An 18,512-nucleotide genomic window follows, 5' to 3' on the forward strand; every position below is an offset into this window, starting at 1 on the left:
GAAAGAGGTTCTGCAGCATCCGGTGCAGGTCCACCAGGTTCCGAAACAGCTTTTTCCCACTTGCCATCAGACTGCTGAACTCTTAACTGGACTGCACTCAAAAACTGGTCTCCACTTCATACCTTGCACATATACATAGCTAAGTAACTTCTATTTTACTGTCAGTCCTGCACTTTATATTTTATATTCATATTTATATTCATATTTTATACTGTATTTTATTTTATTCTGGAGTAACCTCACAACATTGGAACCTCAAAACATTGTCCTGAGCTGTATGCAACGAAATTTCGTTCTGTATACACCCTGTGCATGCAAAATGACACTAAAGTCAGTCTAAGTCTAAGTCTAAGTCTACGTAGAGAAGTAGAAACAAGTCTGTAAACAGAAGTAACGTATGTAGTCGGTACTGGGTAGGTGTGAAGGAATTTAGGCTCAGATGACAGTGCCCTTAAAGTTGCCATAAATACATTGTTGGGTGGATGGATGGAGTTCTATTTCCTACCTGGTTACAGGTGCTGATGTCCACACCTCCTTTAAGATATTCCAAAACTTTGTCGATGTTCCCAGCTCTCGCTGCTCGCAGAAAACTGGTGTTGCTATCCGACTGAAAGAGACAGGAAAAAAACATACAGAATATATTTAGGTCACAGAAGAGTTAATTTAGCTGCTGTACAAATTATAGTCACTTTTTAGCAAAGCTTTGCAACAGACATGAATAATTTATAATGGTGAACACGGCCAGTTACGAATAAAATTAAAGCTGCAACCAGCTTCGAATGGCCCTCGCAGCTCTGCACCGCTCAAGCCTATTGGTGACCACGTGGGCCCCAGCACCGCCATCCGCTCACCACCACGAAAGCTCTTGCATGGTTCCCCCACCCGTCTGCAAGGCGATATGCATCGATGCATTCAGCAGCGCTCCCTGACGACGCACCCAAATCTGGTGCAGATCAGCTGATGTAGAGAGGAGATATAGCTGATGGATTAAGCTAGGGTGGACTAAAATTACAATGTAATGTTATTGGGCTTTTAAGAGATTCACAAGAGTCAATCACAACAAGTTGGGTATAAATTGTATGATGCATGTGTGATTTAGAGACTATCGTATGCAAACGGCGAGGGAGTGAAATTCGCTGTTCTGCCACACCCATACGGTTCAGCCAGCATTGACATATTTCATTGTCATATCATCAATGTCACTTGGTACAGGATTAACCCATATGAATCATAGAGTAAAAGTAAGACAACCAGCAGAAAAAAACAGGTGACTTCCTGTTGCAAAGGGGCGGGGCTTAGGTGATGTCAATAATTGGCCGTGTGAATGGGATCAGGGCTGATCTATAATGAGACATGGAAAGTCTGATGCAGCTCTGACCTTGCCTGTGGAAATTATTGCACCTTGATGTTTTATGGCAAATAGTCAAAGTTTGACACTTGGCCACACCCACATGCTTTGATGTACAAAAAATTGTACGATAACTTTTGACCTACTATCCCTCAAGAGTGTGCTTAGTAATTTTGAAGTCTGTAGGTCAAACGCCGTAGGACCAGTTCGTTCAGATACGACATCAATAAAAAGGACATGATGGCAACTTTGATCCAAAATGGCTGACTTCCTGTTGGGTTTGGACCATGGCTCCAAGAGACTTTTTTGTAGGTTTTGGTACAAGAATGAATAAATCACTGTGATGATTCTGTGGAATACAAATATGAGTTCCAGTTTCTGAGATGACTGGTAAGAAACATTTAACTTATACAACATTCCAAGTTGTTGATGTACTAGTATTTCAACAGCTGCTGTTACCTAAAAAACAAACACAAACAAAACAAAAAAACTACATTCTGATCTGAAAGGAAATGTTTTGCAGTCATGTTTGATTGCAAAATATTCATAATTCTGGGTAGAGCATGGCTCGGAGCTGATTTTTTAAAAATATTCTAGGGGGCACTCTATGGAAATTAGGCCATGCCCATCAACAACCTTTACGGATTCCTGTTGGGGGGTGGATAAGGATCCGTCCCAGTGAGTTTGGAACATCTCAGCTCAAAACTGTGGAATTCAGAGCCAAACGTATGGCAATGGAGTTATCAGTCACTTCGCCACGCCCAACTGCTTTATCAAAACCAGTCAAGGTTGGAATCCACATCACACCAACATGTCTTCTGTCTATGGATACAGTTTCATGTTGATTAAGTCAAACGGGTCAGATAGCGACAGGTCACAGCAAAACATGACACTTCCTGTTCTCAGGGGGCGTGGCTGAAGTAATTTCATCATTTGACCATTGGGTATAGTAGGGTTCTATATGATGATCAATCACTGAAAGTTTGGTGGCTCTGTGAGCTTCTGTGTAGGAGATACAACAGTTTCATGTTTCATGGCGAGTAGGTGAACTTTGACTCCTGGCAACACCCCCTCAGCATGCACAAAAACTCACCATTTTGACAACTTTGAATCAGACATGCCTTATGAACGCAAGTTTGAAGGCGATCGATTAAAATCCCTAGGAGGAGTTTGATCAAATGCGGGGGCTGTAAACGGCCAAAATGGGGTCCAAATGGTACCTTCCAGGCGTGCCGTGGTGGTGTAGCGGTTAGCGCGACCCGTATTTGGAGGCCTTCAGTCCTCGAAACGGCCATCGCGGGTTCGACTCCCGGACCCGACGATATTTGCTGCATGTCTTCCCCCCTCTCCTTCCCCGTTTCCTGTCAGCCTACTGTCGTATAGGGGACACTAGAGCCCACAAAAGACCCCCTGGAGGGGTAAAAAAAATAAATAAATAAAAAATTAAAATGGGACCTTCCATCCAAAATGGCCAACTTCCTGTTTGATGTAGACCTTGGACCCAAGAGACTTTTCTGTGCATCTTGGGGAGTTGTACAAGTGTGCCAAATGTCATGTTTGTACAATAAACTAAGGTCAATAAACAATGTCTATTTTGAAAGTTGCTAGGTGGCGCTGTTGAGCCGTTTCTGTTGCAATTTTTGCCTCGCCCTTAAAATACGTAATTTTTTTGCAGTCTTGACCTGTCCGCCAACTTTGGGGACTTTTTGAATATGATAAAGCCCCCAAAAAGCCACTTCATTTGACGGAAGAATAAGAATAAGAAACAATAGGCCTTCGCAGCGCTTTGCTGCTCGGGTCTAATTACAGCAAGACAATACATTTCACAGGGCATTAACATGTATCACAATATTGAGTGATGGTTTGACTAAGTACAAGTTTTTTTTAAAAGTTTTGACAGCTTTAGAGGCTTTATTTGATGTATTGTACATTAAATGTATTTCTGTACAGTTCATGTATAGCAATTTGTATGCTTGTTTCAACATGCACTATGAGTAAATCGTCCTATCAATGTATGTGCATCCCCAACTGGGAAGGACATGTCTCCTGTCTGTTTTTGGATGCTGGGTGAACTACAGTTGGAAGCTGTCCAGAATGATTCAGCAGTTTTGTCCTTTCTGTGTCTTCATCCAAGCTAAATCCTGGCTTACGCACAGCTTGTTCAAAGCTCCCAGAACTCTGCTCCTCCTGTGGAAAAGCACTGTGTGATGCTTATTTTTACCACATTCATGCTGCTTTGAGCAGAGAGCCCAGAGTCAGCTACAGAAGTCCTGAAACAGCTCACATAGGTGAGCTGTTTCAGGCAATGCAATGGTTCAGATACCATTGCATTGCCAATGGTATCTGAACACAAACATTGTCTCTGATAAAGGTTAAGGATTGTATGAAACGTGTAGCCATCTTCTTTATCCTAGCCTGTCCGCAATACTGCAGTCTGATATCAGAGAAGAGGATGCAGTACCGACACTGCAGCGCTGATGTCTACATCACACACACATACTAACAGCTGTGATCTGACTTTTCAAGTTGACCCACAGTCAGCTATTGTTTGCTTGCTGCAGAAAACTGCACTGGATCACAAAAGATCAGCAACTCTGGACTAATATTACATGTGCTTCTGTATACTTCACAAACTTTTGTCTTTCCTTTCTCATGGAAATATGATCCTTAATGTTTTCTATACTATTAGAACTTTTAGATATGGTTAAATATGGAGATAAATGTGTATAGTTTAAAATCCCTCTACCCTCACCCTCAGCATTCTACTGTTGAGGTTAGGAGATTTTAATGTAAATGTGGTTTTACTGCCACAGCCATAAATTGAATGGGAATGTATCAGAAACTGTAAATTTGATTAACATAAAGACACTAAGTGTAGTACCTTTTTTATATTAGTCTGGTAATGAGACTGAGTGATTTTAGATGGACTTTTTCACAGCTATGCTTGTGCTGGTGACATGGCAGCTAACTGCTGACCAGTTCAGGCAACATACAATTTTAATAGTTTTTTTGTTATAAAGTAAACTTTTGAAGTTACGAAATCCCTATGCAGAAAATTAATATGCATCAGCTCCCTCTGGCAATAACCATCAGTTGTGCTTAGTCATTTTATCTGTAGCCTCCTGAGACCCGGGCTTTTGTTTGATGTGCATTTTTTATGTCTCCTTACTATTTGGGATTAGTATGACCTAATTTTAGTTGAAATTAAATTTTAGCTTTCTATGTGCTCTTGAACTATGTCAAAACCAATGCCCTCATATGAGGACAATGGGTCTGTTTTTGCATATACATTTTTTCCTTGTCGTTTGGGATCATAAGGACCCAATTAGCCTAAAAATGAAATTTTAGCTTTCTACAATAAGTGGTTATCTCAAAACCCAATGTCCTCAGACGATGACATTGGGTCTATCTGTGTGATGATAAGACCATTCAATCAATGTTATTATTTACATCTGTGTTTCACAGTATGTACATTTACGCTGCTTTCTGTCCAGACTTTCATAATGAAGACACCATTGGTTAACAAAGTACAAAACTTTATTTTATACTGTCAACAAACATAAAAGTGCAGATAAAAGTGTGCAGCTTTTGCATGGAAAAGTGCAAACTTTATGAACTTCATTATGAACATGTCATAGCGAACTCAGTCATTAATTCAAGTATTCCTGCTTGCCTTTGTGAAAGGCTTTGCATGGAAAAGTGCAACGTTTATGAGTAGGCCTGTCACGATAGCAAATTTTGCTGAGCGATTAATTGTCTCAAAAAATTATTGCGATAAACGATAATATTGTTTGAAGACCTTTTTACACTGATGTAATGTAAATGACGTAATAATGCATGCGATTTCCTGCCAAAGAAAGATACACTTTATTTTCAGAAGAATATTTAACACTGGAACTGATAAACAAAATAAACAAAACAACCAAAAACAAAATGGATTCTCAGTCTCCATTAACAAAAAATGTACTTGATAAAAACTAAACAACATAAAGCCAAAGCGGAAATAAATACTGCATTCAACCAAAAGAGTGCAGATTATGAAGTCTGTATATTATGTTGCCCTTCAGTAATAATTAGATTTAAATAGAGAAGATGGGCACATCGACTACCTGATGCAATAATTCACACTACATGATTTTTGCTCCTCTTACAACAATCTTAAAACGTTGGTCTTTCTAAGATTGTGTGGTGTGTTACTGTAGATTGTCGTTGCCGCTCCGATCTAAATCAGGGGTTTTTCCCGGACTGGGAGCTTTAACTACACCTGTTGAATGTGACAGGTAGCCAATCAGAAAGCCCGGATTCTCCTCCGTGCTTTCTGAGGGGAAATTACGGAGGGGAATCCCAAACAGCTGACACGGCGCAACCCGAAGTCCAGCGGACATTGGAGATGATATGTGGAAACAACATTAATGTTTATTCAACATGCAAAGAATATAGAAATGACAAGAGGAGGAGACAGAGCGAAATTGCTACTGCAGTTGATAAACCCGGTAACTTTTCAGCTGTTCTTCGTTAACGTGACGTAAATAGGTTCTAATGATTTTCATTCGGTCAGGAATTTACGCTGACACTAGCCACATGCATTGCAGGTAGATTGTAGTAAAGCATTGATTAATGCCTGGTTTTAAAATTAGTTCACTGAACTTGTAGCCATTATTTTGTGCCCATTGTTGGACACCACACGGCAGGACCGAACCCGATCGAACGGTTATAGCTAGGATTTCTGTCGGCTAATGTTTGGTCTCTCAGGTTTTGAAAACGGCCGACAATCGGCCGACAGCTCTAAGATTGTGTCGTGTCCGCTGGGCTTTACACTAAGGAAATGAGGAAGGGAGGGTCAGTGGAGAGCACCGGAGTTGAGCCTTTTTTCATTCAGTGTCATTAACAGAAAGAGAAAAAGGCCGGAAGAGACGATAATGCCGATAATTGAAATGACGTTGATAGTTTTAATTTATCGTACATTAATCGATTTATCGTTTATCGCGACAGGCCTATTTATGAGCATCATTATGAACGTGTCATAGCAAACTCAAACAATAATGTAATGATAAAAATGCACAATCTATTTCCTTGTAATAGGAAATAAAAACTTGCTCCACTGGCAAATTATTCTACTTATTTTTTAGTGAAAGTTCGCTTGAAACAAGTGGTGATTGTCTAAAAACAAGTTACTTTTTACAGGATGAGTCTTATTTTAAGTGTAATAAGACTTATTTTGACTAGAAATTTGACATTTTGACTAGAAATAACACAAATGCTCTTGGAAAAATTTTACGTTTTTGCACTGAAGGTAGACCTGATGTCCTTAAAGAAGTACGTCATGTTTACAGACGTTGTAGCTTGCTAATATTACTCAAATATATCAAATAAGCATGCCACGTGAAGCTACAGACATTATTGTGCATAAATAAACTAGTTTCAATCATAAAATTTGATTAGGATTTTTACCTTGTCCATGTTTCTGTCGGGAGCTGTCGTAGAAGACGTTCGCTGTCATCCCCGCCATGTTGTTTTTTTTCCAAATGAGTGTAATTTCATTATGAGACCACTAGGTGATGCAGGCAGGGCCCCCAGATGAGGGCAATTGGTCAAAATTCTTACAAATTAAGTATCATGGTGCAGAACAGCAAAAATGTAATGTCCTCATATGAGGATGCAGGGTCTCAGGAGGGTAGTGTAGGTTTATAAACCTACACTGTTCATCTATCTTGCTTTTTCTGCACTGTAAAACATTTGAGCCACATTTTGTTGCGTCTACTATCTTCTACTCTTTAGGGCAACTACATTTAGTGAGTTTTAGTTTGTGAACCTAAGTCTGTGAGTTTGTGAAAGATAATAAGTTGTGTTAACTTTATGAATTTTGTCAAACCTCCAAGAGTTGAATAAACCAGTTTTTAGGTTAGCTCTAAAAAAACTGAAAAAGGACGGGACAGGAACTATTTCCCAGAGTGCTTAGCAGCATGGCTTTGCAACTTGTGTTGTGCCATGAGTGAGATGGAAGTATGTTACATTGATTTGACTCTTCTGTGTTTTTAAGGCAAATGTTTATTTTAACGCAGCTGACAGTTAGCAAAGCTTGAGGATAATGTTCTGTTCATACTACCGTACATGTTTTTGAGCAGAATTCATTGATGTTCAATAAAATTCATTATCAGATCAGAAATCACATTCATGTAACTTGAATCAAGAATTTAAATTATTCTAAAGCAGTGGTGCCTAAAGTCGGTCCTGCATGTTTCATCCTCTCCCTTGTGGTAACAACCTCCTCAGCAAGTCAATGTTCTCTTTAGGCCTGTAATGAGCCACCATTTGATCCAGGTGTGTTAAACCAGGGAGAGAAGTAAAACATGCAGGATGCCAGCACTCGAGAACTGACTTTGGGCACTCCTGTTGTAAAGTAAAATAAGTAGTCATTTTAATTTCATAACATGACTGAAAATAACACAGAAGAGAGTGCTCTTATTTGTGAGGGAAGACTTTGTGGAATAATTATTTGGTCAAACTTGCAGGATTAAGTTAAAACTCACAATTCAAGATTAATGAACTTAAAAAACAGTGTTTAGACAATTTATCTCTTATTGTTAAATCAACTTCATGAATGTTAGTTTGTAAATCAAAACCAATACAATTTTTTGTTGACTTAAATTGCATTTTCAAGGCAGCAGGTGGACTTTCATTCAAATGTGTTACAGTTGTGTTAGTGTTTTTAAGTGTATGTTAGGTGGGTCTAACTGTGATAAAATAAGTATCATGTTCTGCAAAGTCAAGTCCTTTTGTGTCTTTGAAGGATCTGTGTCACATCCAATGTGAGCCTGGTTTAAATGAACTCACACTGATGGTGAGACTTCTACCCAGTATTATGGCCCCAGTTTTGTGGAACAGCCTGGCAGAGAACCTGAGGGCTGCAGAAAATGTTGCTATCTTTAGGAGCAGTTCAAGACCCATCTTTTTAACTGTATTTCCTGAATTCAAACATTTCTGCTTAGTCTGTGAATTTCCATGCAGTTGTGTGTTTTTCCATGTTGGGGTGGGTAATTGATCTGTACAGCACTTTGAGCTGCTTGTAGTATGAAGGGTGCTTTATAAATAAAATTGATTGATTGATTGATTGTTGGAACTCAATATAGACCTGGGTGTGCTATTGTGTCTGGATACGAATTTTTTACGTATGCTGCTGCCTCTTTTCTTTATTTATTCAAGGATCAGCTGACTTATATTAAGTAATGTTGTTACTGCAATATTTGAGTGCCACTTTCATCTTTTGTTGCATTGCCTTCTATCTGAGGTAAAATTAGAAGTGTGACATTCATCCCACATGCTTTGCAAATGGAAAGAATCTATAGTAAAAATCAAGTTTTATTGGAGATCTAATGATTGCTGCGGTATTAAATCCATAGAACATAATTTCTGTAGGATAGGTTATCTGTCTTAATCATTAGCTATGTATTTTTGAGCACATTGTAAAGTGCTCAATAAGTTTATTTTTTTTATTCACCAGCTAGTGTATGTACATCATAGAGTGACAAAAAGCAAAAAGGGGTACTGATCTACAAAATAATTAACCAAAGAATACAACAAGTTACAGCAATAGAAATCAAATAGCCAAAAAGAGGAAAAAATAAAGCAAACACAAAAACACAAACAAGAACTTATTCATTAAAATGGATACATTTAAAACAAAAACAAAACACAGAACATAGTCAATTGGTGTCTGTTTGAAGTTGATGTTCAGTTCATCTAGATCAGTGGTCCCCAACCCTAACCCCCAATTATTTGAGTCTGGAGGATCTTTCATTTTGAAAATCCTTTAACCGGATTCTCTCGGTTACATCTTGCGCGCCAACATTGAGCCACAAGCAGCAAAATGAGTAAGAAACAGATCAGATGTCTTTGGAAAGTTTCTTTGCGAAGGGAAAAAGGTTCAGAGAAGAGACAGGAGAATGGATTTATCCCGGTAGTTGATTCCCACATTCCAAGCTCTGCATGATATGGTGACCGGCTCGTTAATGAGGCAATGAAGCCTTCAAACTGCTTGTAGAGACCAGGCACCCTGTGCATAAGCAACGCCTCAGGTGTTGTTGTCTCTCATCACTCCCAGATGGAACCGTCTCTTTGCAGAGAAACAAGCTCAGGGCTCCCATTAGTCATTATCGTCAGTTAAAATTTTTACGAAAGTAAAATATTCGTTTTTGTGGAGTATCTGTATCTTATTTTGAAGGGATATGTAAACAATACCATAGCGACCAGAGTCAGAGAGCGTTAGGGCAGTGGTCAAGAAGAGAGGAGAGCTTGTGAGTTTTAGGTCTGGTTCACACGGCACAATTTAAGGATTGTTGGCCAATTTTCCAAACTTCTGTGACCACATAGCTGATAAATGTCCAACAGGTTCCATTGGTTCCGATTTTGCTCACAAACATCCAGATTCCAGAAGAAGATCCAGTAAAACCCCCCAACATACCGTACATGAATTTAGAGTAACAAACATGTCCGATGATGTAGAAGCAGTAGTGATAGTTTGTGGACTTATTTTAAGCGATAAAAGATGTAATAAAAAGAAAAAACGTTGGATAAAAAATGGCTGCACTATGCACTAAACCAGACTCTCAGTTGCCATTCCCATTAAAAAAACGGATTCCCCTCCGTTTTTACATCACCGCGCTTTCTGATTTGCTACCTGTCACATTCAACAGGATGCATTCTGGCTCCCAGTCAGGAAAAACCCCACATGCTGCGATAGTCGGGCAAAGACAATGTTGAATATGCCGGATTTTAGATCGGAGCGGTCCCGATGTTCTAGGTAACACACTACACAGACAGGATAATCGTACGATTATCACAAGTGACAATCTTAGAACTCGGAACGTTCTAAGATTTTCATTTGTGGAAAATCGGGGCAAAACAATTTAAAATTGTGTCATGTGACCTCCTCCCTAGCCGTCCCCCCGGGTCGCAGTAAAATTGCCAAACCTTGACTGGTCCGCGGTGATAAAAAGGTTGGGGACCACTGATCTAGATCACCAAGTAAGCAGACGGAAGGGGATAGCGGGATGTTGTGGCCAGAGATTTGAGACAGTTTGGTGATTGTTTCTTTCCAGACATTTTGGATTAGTGGACAGAGCCAGAATGTGTGGAGGTGGTCATCAGTCGTATTAAGTGTACAGTGTGTGCAAATGTCTGATTCTCTAAGTCCCATGATGTGCACCATGTGCTGTGTGAAATGTGTTCTATGGATTATTTTATATTGTTTCAACAGTATGTTGGTGTTGTTGGACATGCTGAAAATTATTCCAAAATTGATTATCTGTATGGATGGTAAGATCTTTTTTCCCATTTAGTGATCAAAATTTGAAGTGCATTGTTTGTTGACAATATTAGTTTTTATAGTTTTGAGAGTGTTTTTGGAGACTTTGTGATTTTGTTGATGATATCGAGTAGGAATGATTGTCCTAGGTGAAAGTTATTGATGTTATTTTTGATTTTTTTTATTGTCTTAATGGAATATATTGAAGAAACTGTTTCTTGTCAATGTTGTATTTAGCAATAAGCTGTTGAAATTAGGGGTGCACCCATTCCCTTAATTTTGGGAGATCGGCCGATTTTTACATGCGAAGCTGATCTTATCTACCAATGTTACCAACCTCAGCAAAGGTCTAAAAATCAACCACTGTGTTTTTCTTTTCTCCCGTGAGAGAAGTTTTACTGACAAACCAGCCAACCAGGTCATGTCTGCACATTTACAGTTAACAATAGGTACCCCATTGTTGCCAATTCAGCAACATTCTTGATATATTGAGCAACATCTCAGACAAAAAACGGGTATCGGCCAAAATAGGAATCGGTAAGTTAGGCTTTTTGAAAGATTGGTAATCAGCGATTGGCCAGAAACTGCAATCGGTGCACCCCTAGTTGAAATGTTAAGAAGTTATGCTTATCAGGAATGTGGTGGAGGTATGTAATGCCTTTTTTCTTCCATGTAGTTCTAGACAGGATCATTTATTTGCAGTGAAATCTGGATTACTCTAGTTGTGGGTGAGAATATAGAGTTTGTTATTTTATTGCTTTTCTACCAAGCTGTCAGATTTTTGGCAATTGCTGGATTTTTGAAACAGTTGTGATGTCTAATTGTGTTGCTAATGAATGGTAGGTCTTTTATTAATATGTCTATGCAGTTCTATCCAGAAAAGGGATGGAAGTGATGGGTTGAGTGCATCTATTTGATGAGGTATTGTAATTGGTTAGCTAAGTAGTAATGGTGAAAATTTAGTGCTTCTAGGCCACCTTGGAGTTTTATTTGATGCAACATTGTTAGTTTTATTCTACGTTTTTATTTGTCCAGAGTGGTGAAAAATGCTACTGATTGGGTCTGGATCATGGTGACTAAGTAGTTGAGCTTAGGTAGTATCATCTTCTTAATGGTGTTACTGGGTTCTATAATTGAGAGAGGTATTGTCATCCACTGTTTTAAGTAATCTTTTATTGTTTCCAATAGTGGGGTAAAAATAAAGTGAAACATCTCTGGCAGCTTGGGGGAAAATTGTATGCCTAAGTATGTGGTCTGGCCAGTAGATGGTCCTTTAAATCTCGACTAAAAACTTTCCTGTTTAGAGTTGCTTTTGAAACATAAACAATTCCGAATTTAATGACGACACTTGACTAAATGTCATGTTGATTCTATGTTGCATGACTTTGTGTTTTTGTGTTTGTTATGATGTAAAGCACTTTGAAATGCCTTGCTGCTGAAACGTGCTATGCAAATAAAATTTGATTGATTGATTGATAGATAACTTCTTGATAGAAACATAGCTACTAAAACACAACAGTATAATAGGATACTGATCTTCAAATTCAAGTGACTCATTGCTTAGTGTCATCCTTTGAACAGAAACTCAAAAATGTCCATATAAACTTTACAGGTTTTGTTTGAGATGCATGTTCAACTGTATGGTAAACATGCATCTCCATCAAACTTTTTAAATTATGCAGTTAACTGCAGTATTCAGTAAATGCATTAAAATATAATTTCAACTAGCATTTCTAAAATACAGGTGCAAAAATATATTTTATTTTCTAAAATGCTCATCTTCTTCTTCACCAGAAAAAAGCATATTAAATAAAAATCATTTTAGTATCGAGAAAAAATAGTCACATAGTTACATTATTTCCATAGAATGACTGTAAAACAGCTTAGCCTGGCTGAATACATACTTCCTCTTCATAGCAGCAGAGTCATGGTTTATGAAACCTTGTTTTAATCATCCTTGTGTAACCGACTGGTTGCTATAGTGACACTTAGACCAAGAGAACCCTCAAGCAATGTCTTTAAATAAAAACTATATGGTAATGCAGATAAATGGAGATAAACTGAATCCTACAGAAAATGTTTCCTAAGTCATAGATGAAATGGGGCTTAATTTGCCTCTCTAGATGAAATGTCGATGTGTTTGGTCAGGTTGTCCTGAAGATCAAGTCTGGGCTGAATGACAATACAAACACTGTAAAGGCATTTACAATGAGGTACATGGAAAACAATCGCACCCCAGCATCCTTCACAACTTCTCCAACATGTCCTTTCTTTGTTCCTGCTTAGGTTTGGTCTTGTGTCTGGACGTTTTACCTTCTGGCTTAATTAAATCTGGCAAGTATAACAAATCTCTGTTCTTAAGCTTGAGCATGAACATTTTCCATCAAACATTCATTTACAAAGTCACTGTCTGTTTCTCTGGAATGCATCAATAATGCAAAGCCACCGCCTTAGTCGTCACCAGCACTTCCACTCTCAGAGATCACTATTCAGCCTGGGAGCATCTTACCCCCACCCACTTAACACAGAGACAAGCATTGCCTTCTAAAGCGGTAACCATGACAACTGGCTTTTCTGTCTGTCAGAGAAGCCTGCAGAGTAAGCACAGAAAACATGGAAGGCCAGAGCTCTCTTCCAGCCTCTATGGAAAGATGTGACATCAAACCGATTATTACATATTTTTACATCTAAATATGTACATAAAAAATTGTGGTGGGACTCCATAGAATGACTTGATTGCATTAATAGCAGGGGCTGTAATTAGTTGAACTTTAATCAAAAACAACATATAAAAAAAGAAGCAACATTATCAATGCAACAAACTTGTTACAGCTAAATTATTAAATAAATCGACATATGAGTTAGCAGTAAAGTTAAAGCTTGAATATCCAAGTTTATCTTTAATTGGCCTGATCATTTAAACCAGGGGTGCCCAAAGTTGGTCCTGGAGGGCAGCATCCTGCATGTTCTAGTTCTGTCCCTGGTGGTACCAACAACCTTTTCAGCATGTCAGTGTTCTTCTTAGGGCTCTAATGAGCCATCATTTGATCCAGGTGCATTAAACCAGGGAGAGAAGTAAAACATGCAGGATGCCGGCCCTCCAGGACCAAGTTTGGACAGCCCTGATTTAAACCAAAACTATTTCAGGCTTTAGCTCACAAAGACAGTTGCATAAAAACAAGATCAGAGGGATCTGGACAGAATAACAGTGTCTCTTGTTAGCACTTGTCTTCATTTATGATATTAAAAGCTCCTTTGTGTAGTGCACATTAGCCAGTGATTGTAGTTCCATAAATTGAGATTAAGACAGCAATTCAATTAACACAACAGTTTGTCTGCAGGTATCACATGACTCCAAAAGAACAGTTGGGCCTGAACATGATGAACTTTGAATTTCAAATTGTGATCTTCATGGCGACTTTAAAATCTACATTACTAGTAAACAACAATCACTCAATTTTCACATTTCCATGTTACAGAAGATTCAGTTGTAAGTTATTTAGGTGTGTCACAAACTATCCCACTAATATGAAAAGACAATAGAATCACCAAGATTCAAAACAAATGCTTAGGGTATTCAAAGTCAATCTATCAAACCTAAGAAAAATTAAGCATCTGTCGAAGATGGTGGCGGCAGTATCATACCATGCGGCTGTATCACTGCCACAAGTGCTGGTGAACTCCACAAAGTGAACAGAAAAAATAAATAAGGTTGACTTCTTCCCAATCTTTCAGCTGTTCAAATCAAGAAACAGCAAACTGGCACTGGAGTCAAGCTGGAGAATATACTGACTAAAAGCTCCAACTGCTTAAGCTATTGACATTTTGTAAAGTCTATTTCATAACAAGTTCCTTCCTATAAACAGCCAATTTAAATGAACTCTACCGACTGTTCTTAATAACAATCTTACGGTGTAAATTACTAGGGATGCATGATATATTGCCACTATCATTGTTGTGGGCTGATAGCCATTTTAAACATGTCAGTATTGGTTTGATATATAAACTGAATCGATATTTACAACCAATACTTATTTGGGTCTTGTTGCCGTTTCTGGAGGGAGAAGGGAGAAGATTGGTTATGTGGCATTTATTTGATCATGTGACAGTAATAGTGACGCAGCAAAGGATTGTGGGGAGTTGCACTGAGCAGTGGAGAAGTCAGCAGTGCGGTTGTCTTTTTTCAAGCTTTTGAATGGATCTATATATACATACACACACACATATACATATAATTCATATGTCATATATATATGCTATGATGAGTATAGCTAGATGAAGTTACTCAGATGAAGTTAGCGGGTGAATGAAGTTTTTTCCTGTATATGAAATAATTCTTTGATTTAAATTGCAGCACCAACTTAAAACTCATAATTCAAGCTTAATATACTTTTAAAATTTTTTTAGACAACTTCTCTCTTGTTAAGTCAACTTTATGAGCTTTAATTTCTGAGTTAAAACCAAAAGAGTTTTCTTGTTGAGTTAAGTTACATTTTCAAGGCAACCACCTTCAAATCTTTGACAGGATACTTCTCCGACTGCATTAAGTCTAGTGTAAAGTTGACAGCTAAATGACAGCTGGAGTGTCTTGCCAAGCAGTCATATGTCCACAGGGTGAAGAGGAGAAGGCTCAGCACGCAGCCCTGCGGTGAGCCAGTGCTGAGGGTGATGGAGGAGGAGATGGTGTTGTGGATCCTGACAGTCTGAGGTCTGTTGGTCAGGAAGTCCAGAATCCAGTTCCCCAGTGTGGAACTCAGTCCAAGAGAGGAGAGCTTCTGCACCAGGGTCTGTGGGATGATGGTGTTGAAGTTTGAGGAGAAATCCAGGAAGAGCAGACGGGTGTAGGAGTTCCTGCTCTCCAGGTGGATGAGGGCTGTGTGGCTCACCGATGAGATGGCATCAGCAGTGGAGCTTCTTCCTGTAAAACACCTGGTGAAGTAGTGCGGAGAAAATAATCTCTGCATCAAAGTGAAGAAGACCAGGGAGATGGTGGTGGATTTCAGAAGGAACAAGGCTCCTCTTCAGCCCCTGTACATTGGAGTTGGTCTCCAGCTACAGGTACCTGGGTGTGCATATATCCAGTGACCTCACCTGGAGTACCAACACCTCACATTTGGTCAGGAAGGCCCACCAGCATCTCTACTTCCTCAGGAAGCTGCGGAGAGCTGGACTTGGGAACTCAGTCCTGTGGAGCTTCTGTCGCTGTGTGGTGGAGAGCATTCTCTGCACCTGCATCACTTGTAGCACAGCAGCTGCACTGCTGCTGAGAGGCCGGCTCTGCAGAGGGTGGATAAGGCTGCACAGAGGACTGTGGGGAGCAGGCTTTCCTCTCAGTAGACCTCTACACATCATGATGCATCACATGGCACAAATGCATCACACAAATGCAGTGAAGCCCACAGGCCAGAAGCAGCTTGTAAATCAAATTTTTTTGTGTTTGCATCAAAAATACAAGTAGAAATGTTGTTCTGTCCATTTATGAATCGTGTTTGGTGCATTTGTAAATATTGAGAGAGTTGAAGCTCCATAGCATCAACAGTCAACAAACAGCAGCAGTTGGAGTCCGCATGCTGCTGTAGAATTTCACTTTGGCTTTCAAAGTGAGATGGAACTACCCACCCCAACCCATACACACTTTTACACACCAATGCTGGAACAAACACTTCCTCCACTTCCTGGCAATGGCTTTAATAACTGCTTCTCTGTCTGTGAGGTTTGATGAGCATAAGACAATAGATGAGCGTACTGTAGATATTCTAGATGTTATTATTAGCGTTTTCACCAAAGGGCTTAAGACCACAGGGCTTTTATGAGAAATGACAGATTGCAAGCAGGCAAAGTAAAAATAGCATTAACATTTACAAAGAAGAGCCGACAGTAACTTCTAAGGGTTCAAAGCAGAAAAAAAAACAGTTGAAATGTTGTCTGCACAAATCTCCTAAAATACTCCAAACATGCATTTCTCTGTGCTGCACCTGTTAATGCAAGTTCTTACCAGCATTAGTGAAGGCTGCACAGGAAAATGTTCAGGGCAGTAGCATTCTGGCAAAGTGTTCTTGTCCAGGTTGGACTGGTTCCCAGCAGTTCTTAGGCCCTTGTCTGTACCACACACCTTACACATGGCTGCGTTGCCCATGGTGTACGACATTCAGATCTTTCCCAACCAAAAGTAGAAGAATCTATGAGAGTGCATTTGATCATTTGGATTATCACTTTTTCCCTGCCTCTCCCTTAAAAGTTGCCATCCAGGGGGTAAACCCCTCAGTCTGAGCAGAACTCAACTTGCCTCTCAATGATGTACCACTTTACTGGAATCAAGTCAAATGACACTGTACAGCCAGCAGTGCAAGCTTTTCCTCGATGCTGATTCCTACTCTGACCATTGACTAACAACCTCTACTTTCCCCTCCCCCATTCCCCACCAACTATGTGACTGGCTATTTTTACACCCACAGGCCAAACTGTGTATGCAGAGAGAAGAGAGAGAATGTGGTCCACATAGTAGCCAGCCAACCCAGGGGGAGGTGGCACCACAGATAGTGTATACCTGCAACAGTATGAGACCCAAATGCTACAATACTGTATAATATATAGGTATGAAATTTCGCATTCTGGTCTCTTTAATTTCAGATGTCACCATATTTTTAGCTGTCACCTATATCGCCTTTACTAAGACTTTGAAACAAACTATGCAACATGAAGTTGTGTGTATGTTTACTGGTATATCACATAAAAAAAGCAAATTAAAGAACAACTTTGAATTCCATCTAGGATTCCTCAATTCAATTTAAAGAAGTATTTCCAAAAGTAAAATTGAATATTTATGTAACTCCTTTCAGTAACACTTTATTTGACAGGTTGTGAATAAGACTGCCATGACACTGTCATAAACATGACATAACACCTGTCATGAACATGAAGGATTCTTTATGAATATTTATGATTGTTGTCATAAAGTGTCATTTGGTAAATCATGACACTTTTAATTCAAAATGTCTTTGTTATGACAACTTGACATTAACCAAGAAATCATGATCTGACATAAATTCGTTATAAATAATTGTTATTACTGATTAAACTTTAAAAATTATGTAGTTTAATGTTATTAAAGCTAAAGTTAGTCACTGCCACTGTCGTCGATACGAATTACGGTTTGTCCACAACTTGTCTCCAAGCACACCAAAGTTTAGATTTTTCGTAAAATTAGAGTGTAACTGCCGCTCCGCTAGAATGAGAGACAGAGTACATTTTTGACCCCAAAATATTTTTTCACTCACCCTCAAGCCCACAAATATAGCCCTATTGGTATCAAAGTCGGTCATGACATGGGAACGCATGCCTGCTCCCATAAAATGTTTTCGAAATTTATCTAGGGCTTACAGTTTTCTGTCAAGGTGCTTCAGAGCGAGGTCATGCGACAGGATATGCTCACGCTATCAGCCATTAATTTCCATACATTTCTGAAAAATTTCAGAACTCAGAGCACACCATCTTTCCTCAGACGACAAATAGCCCTCTCATACGCTTCAAACGGTATGAGAGGTCTGACCTCTCATACCAACTGGTCCGACATTGCAGCAAACACAGAGGGACATAAAGGAATCATCTGTCATCATAACTCAAAATGTTCACCTATTTATTTCTGCAGGAGTACTTTGCAACAAGATTTGACTTATTTAACATATTTCCAAAGTAAAACATTTTTAAGATATTAATCCATGGCTCAGTGAGATTCCTTGACATTGTATATGACTGATATAGACCAGAGATTTTCATCAAGTTACTGTTTATTATTCCAACAGGATCTTCAGTAATGTGTGTGGTAAAACTGTGCTTTTGTTCTCAAAAATTAGCAATTGG

The 18,512-nt window shown here is 39.1% G+C and overlaps 1 protein-coding gene across 22 annotated transcripts in view; it reads right to left on the reverse strand.

Moving 5' to 3' along the window:
- Window positions 1-16,948, reverse strand: part of ank2 (ankyrin 2) — a 148,423-nt gene extending 131,475 nt beyond the window's left edge. For 10 of the 22 annotated variants that reach the window (XM_023345555.1, XM_023345549.1, XM_023345563.1 and 7 more), the window contains exons 1-2: window positions 16,648-16,948; window positions 506-607 (exon numbers count right to left, since the gene is read on the reverse strand). In XM_023345555.1, coding sequence (XP_023201323.1) covers window positions 506-607; window positions 16,648-16,800 — 255 coding nt within the window. In that variant the 5' untranslated portion in view covers window positions 16,801-16,948. The remainder of the gene's footprint in view (window positions 1-505; window positions 608-16,647) is intronic. The other 12 variants (XM_023345568.1, XM_023345567.1, XM_023345566.1 and 9 more) reach the window with 6 other exon arrangements.
- Between the last annotated feature and the right edge of the window lie 1,564 nt (window positions 16,949-18,512).

Source organism: Xiphophorus maculatus, chromosome 14 (genome assembly GCF_002775205.1).
Source record: "Xiphophorus maculatus strain JP 163 A chromosome 14, X_maculatus-5.0-male, whole genome shotgun sequence".
In the NCBI taxonomy this organism is placed as follows: Eukaryota; Metazoa; Chordata; class Actinopteri; order Cyprinodontiformes; family Poeciliidae; genus Xiphophorus; species Xiphophorus maculatus.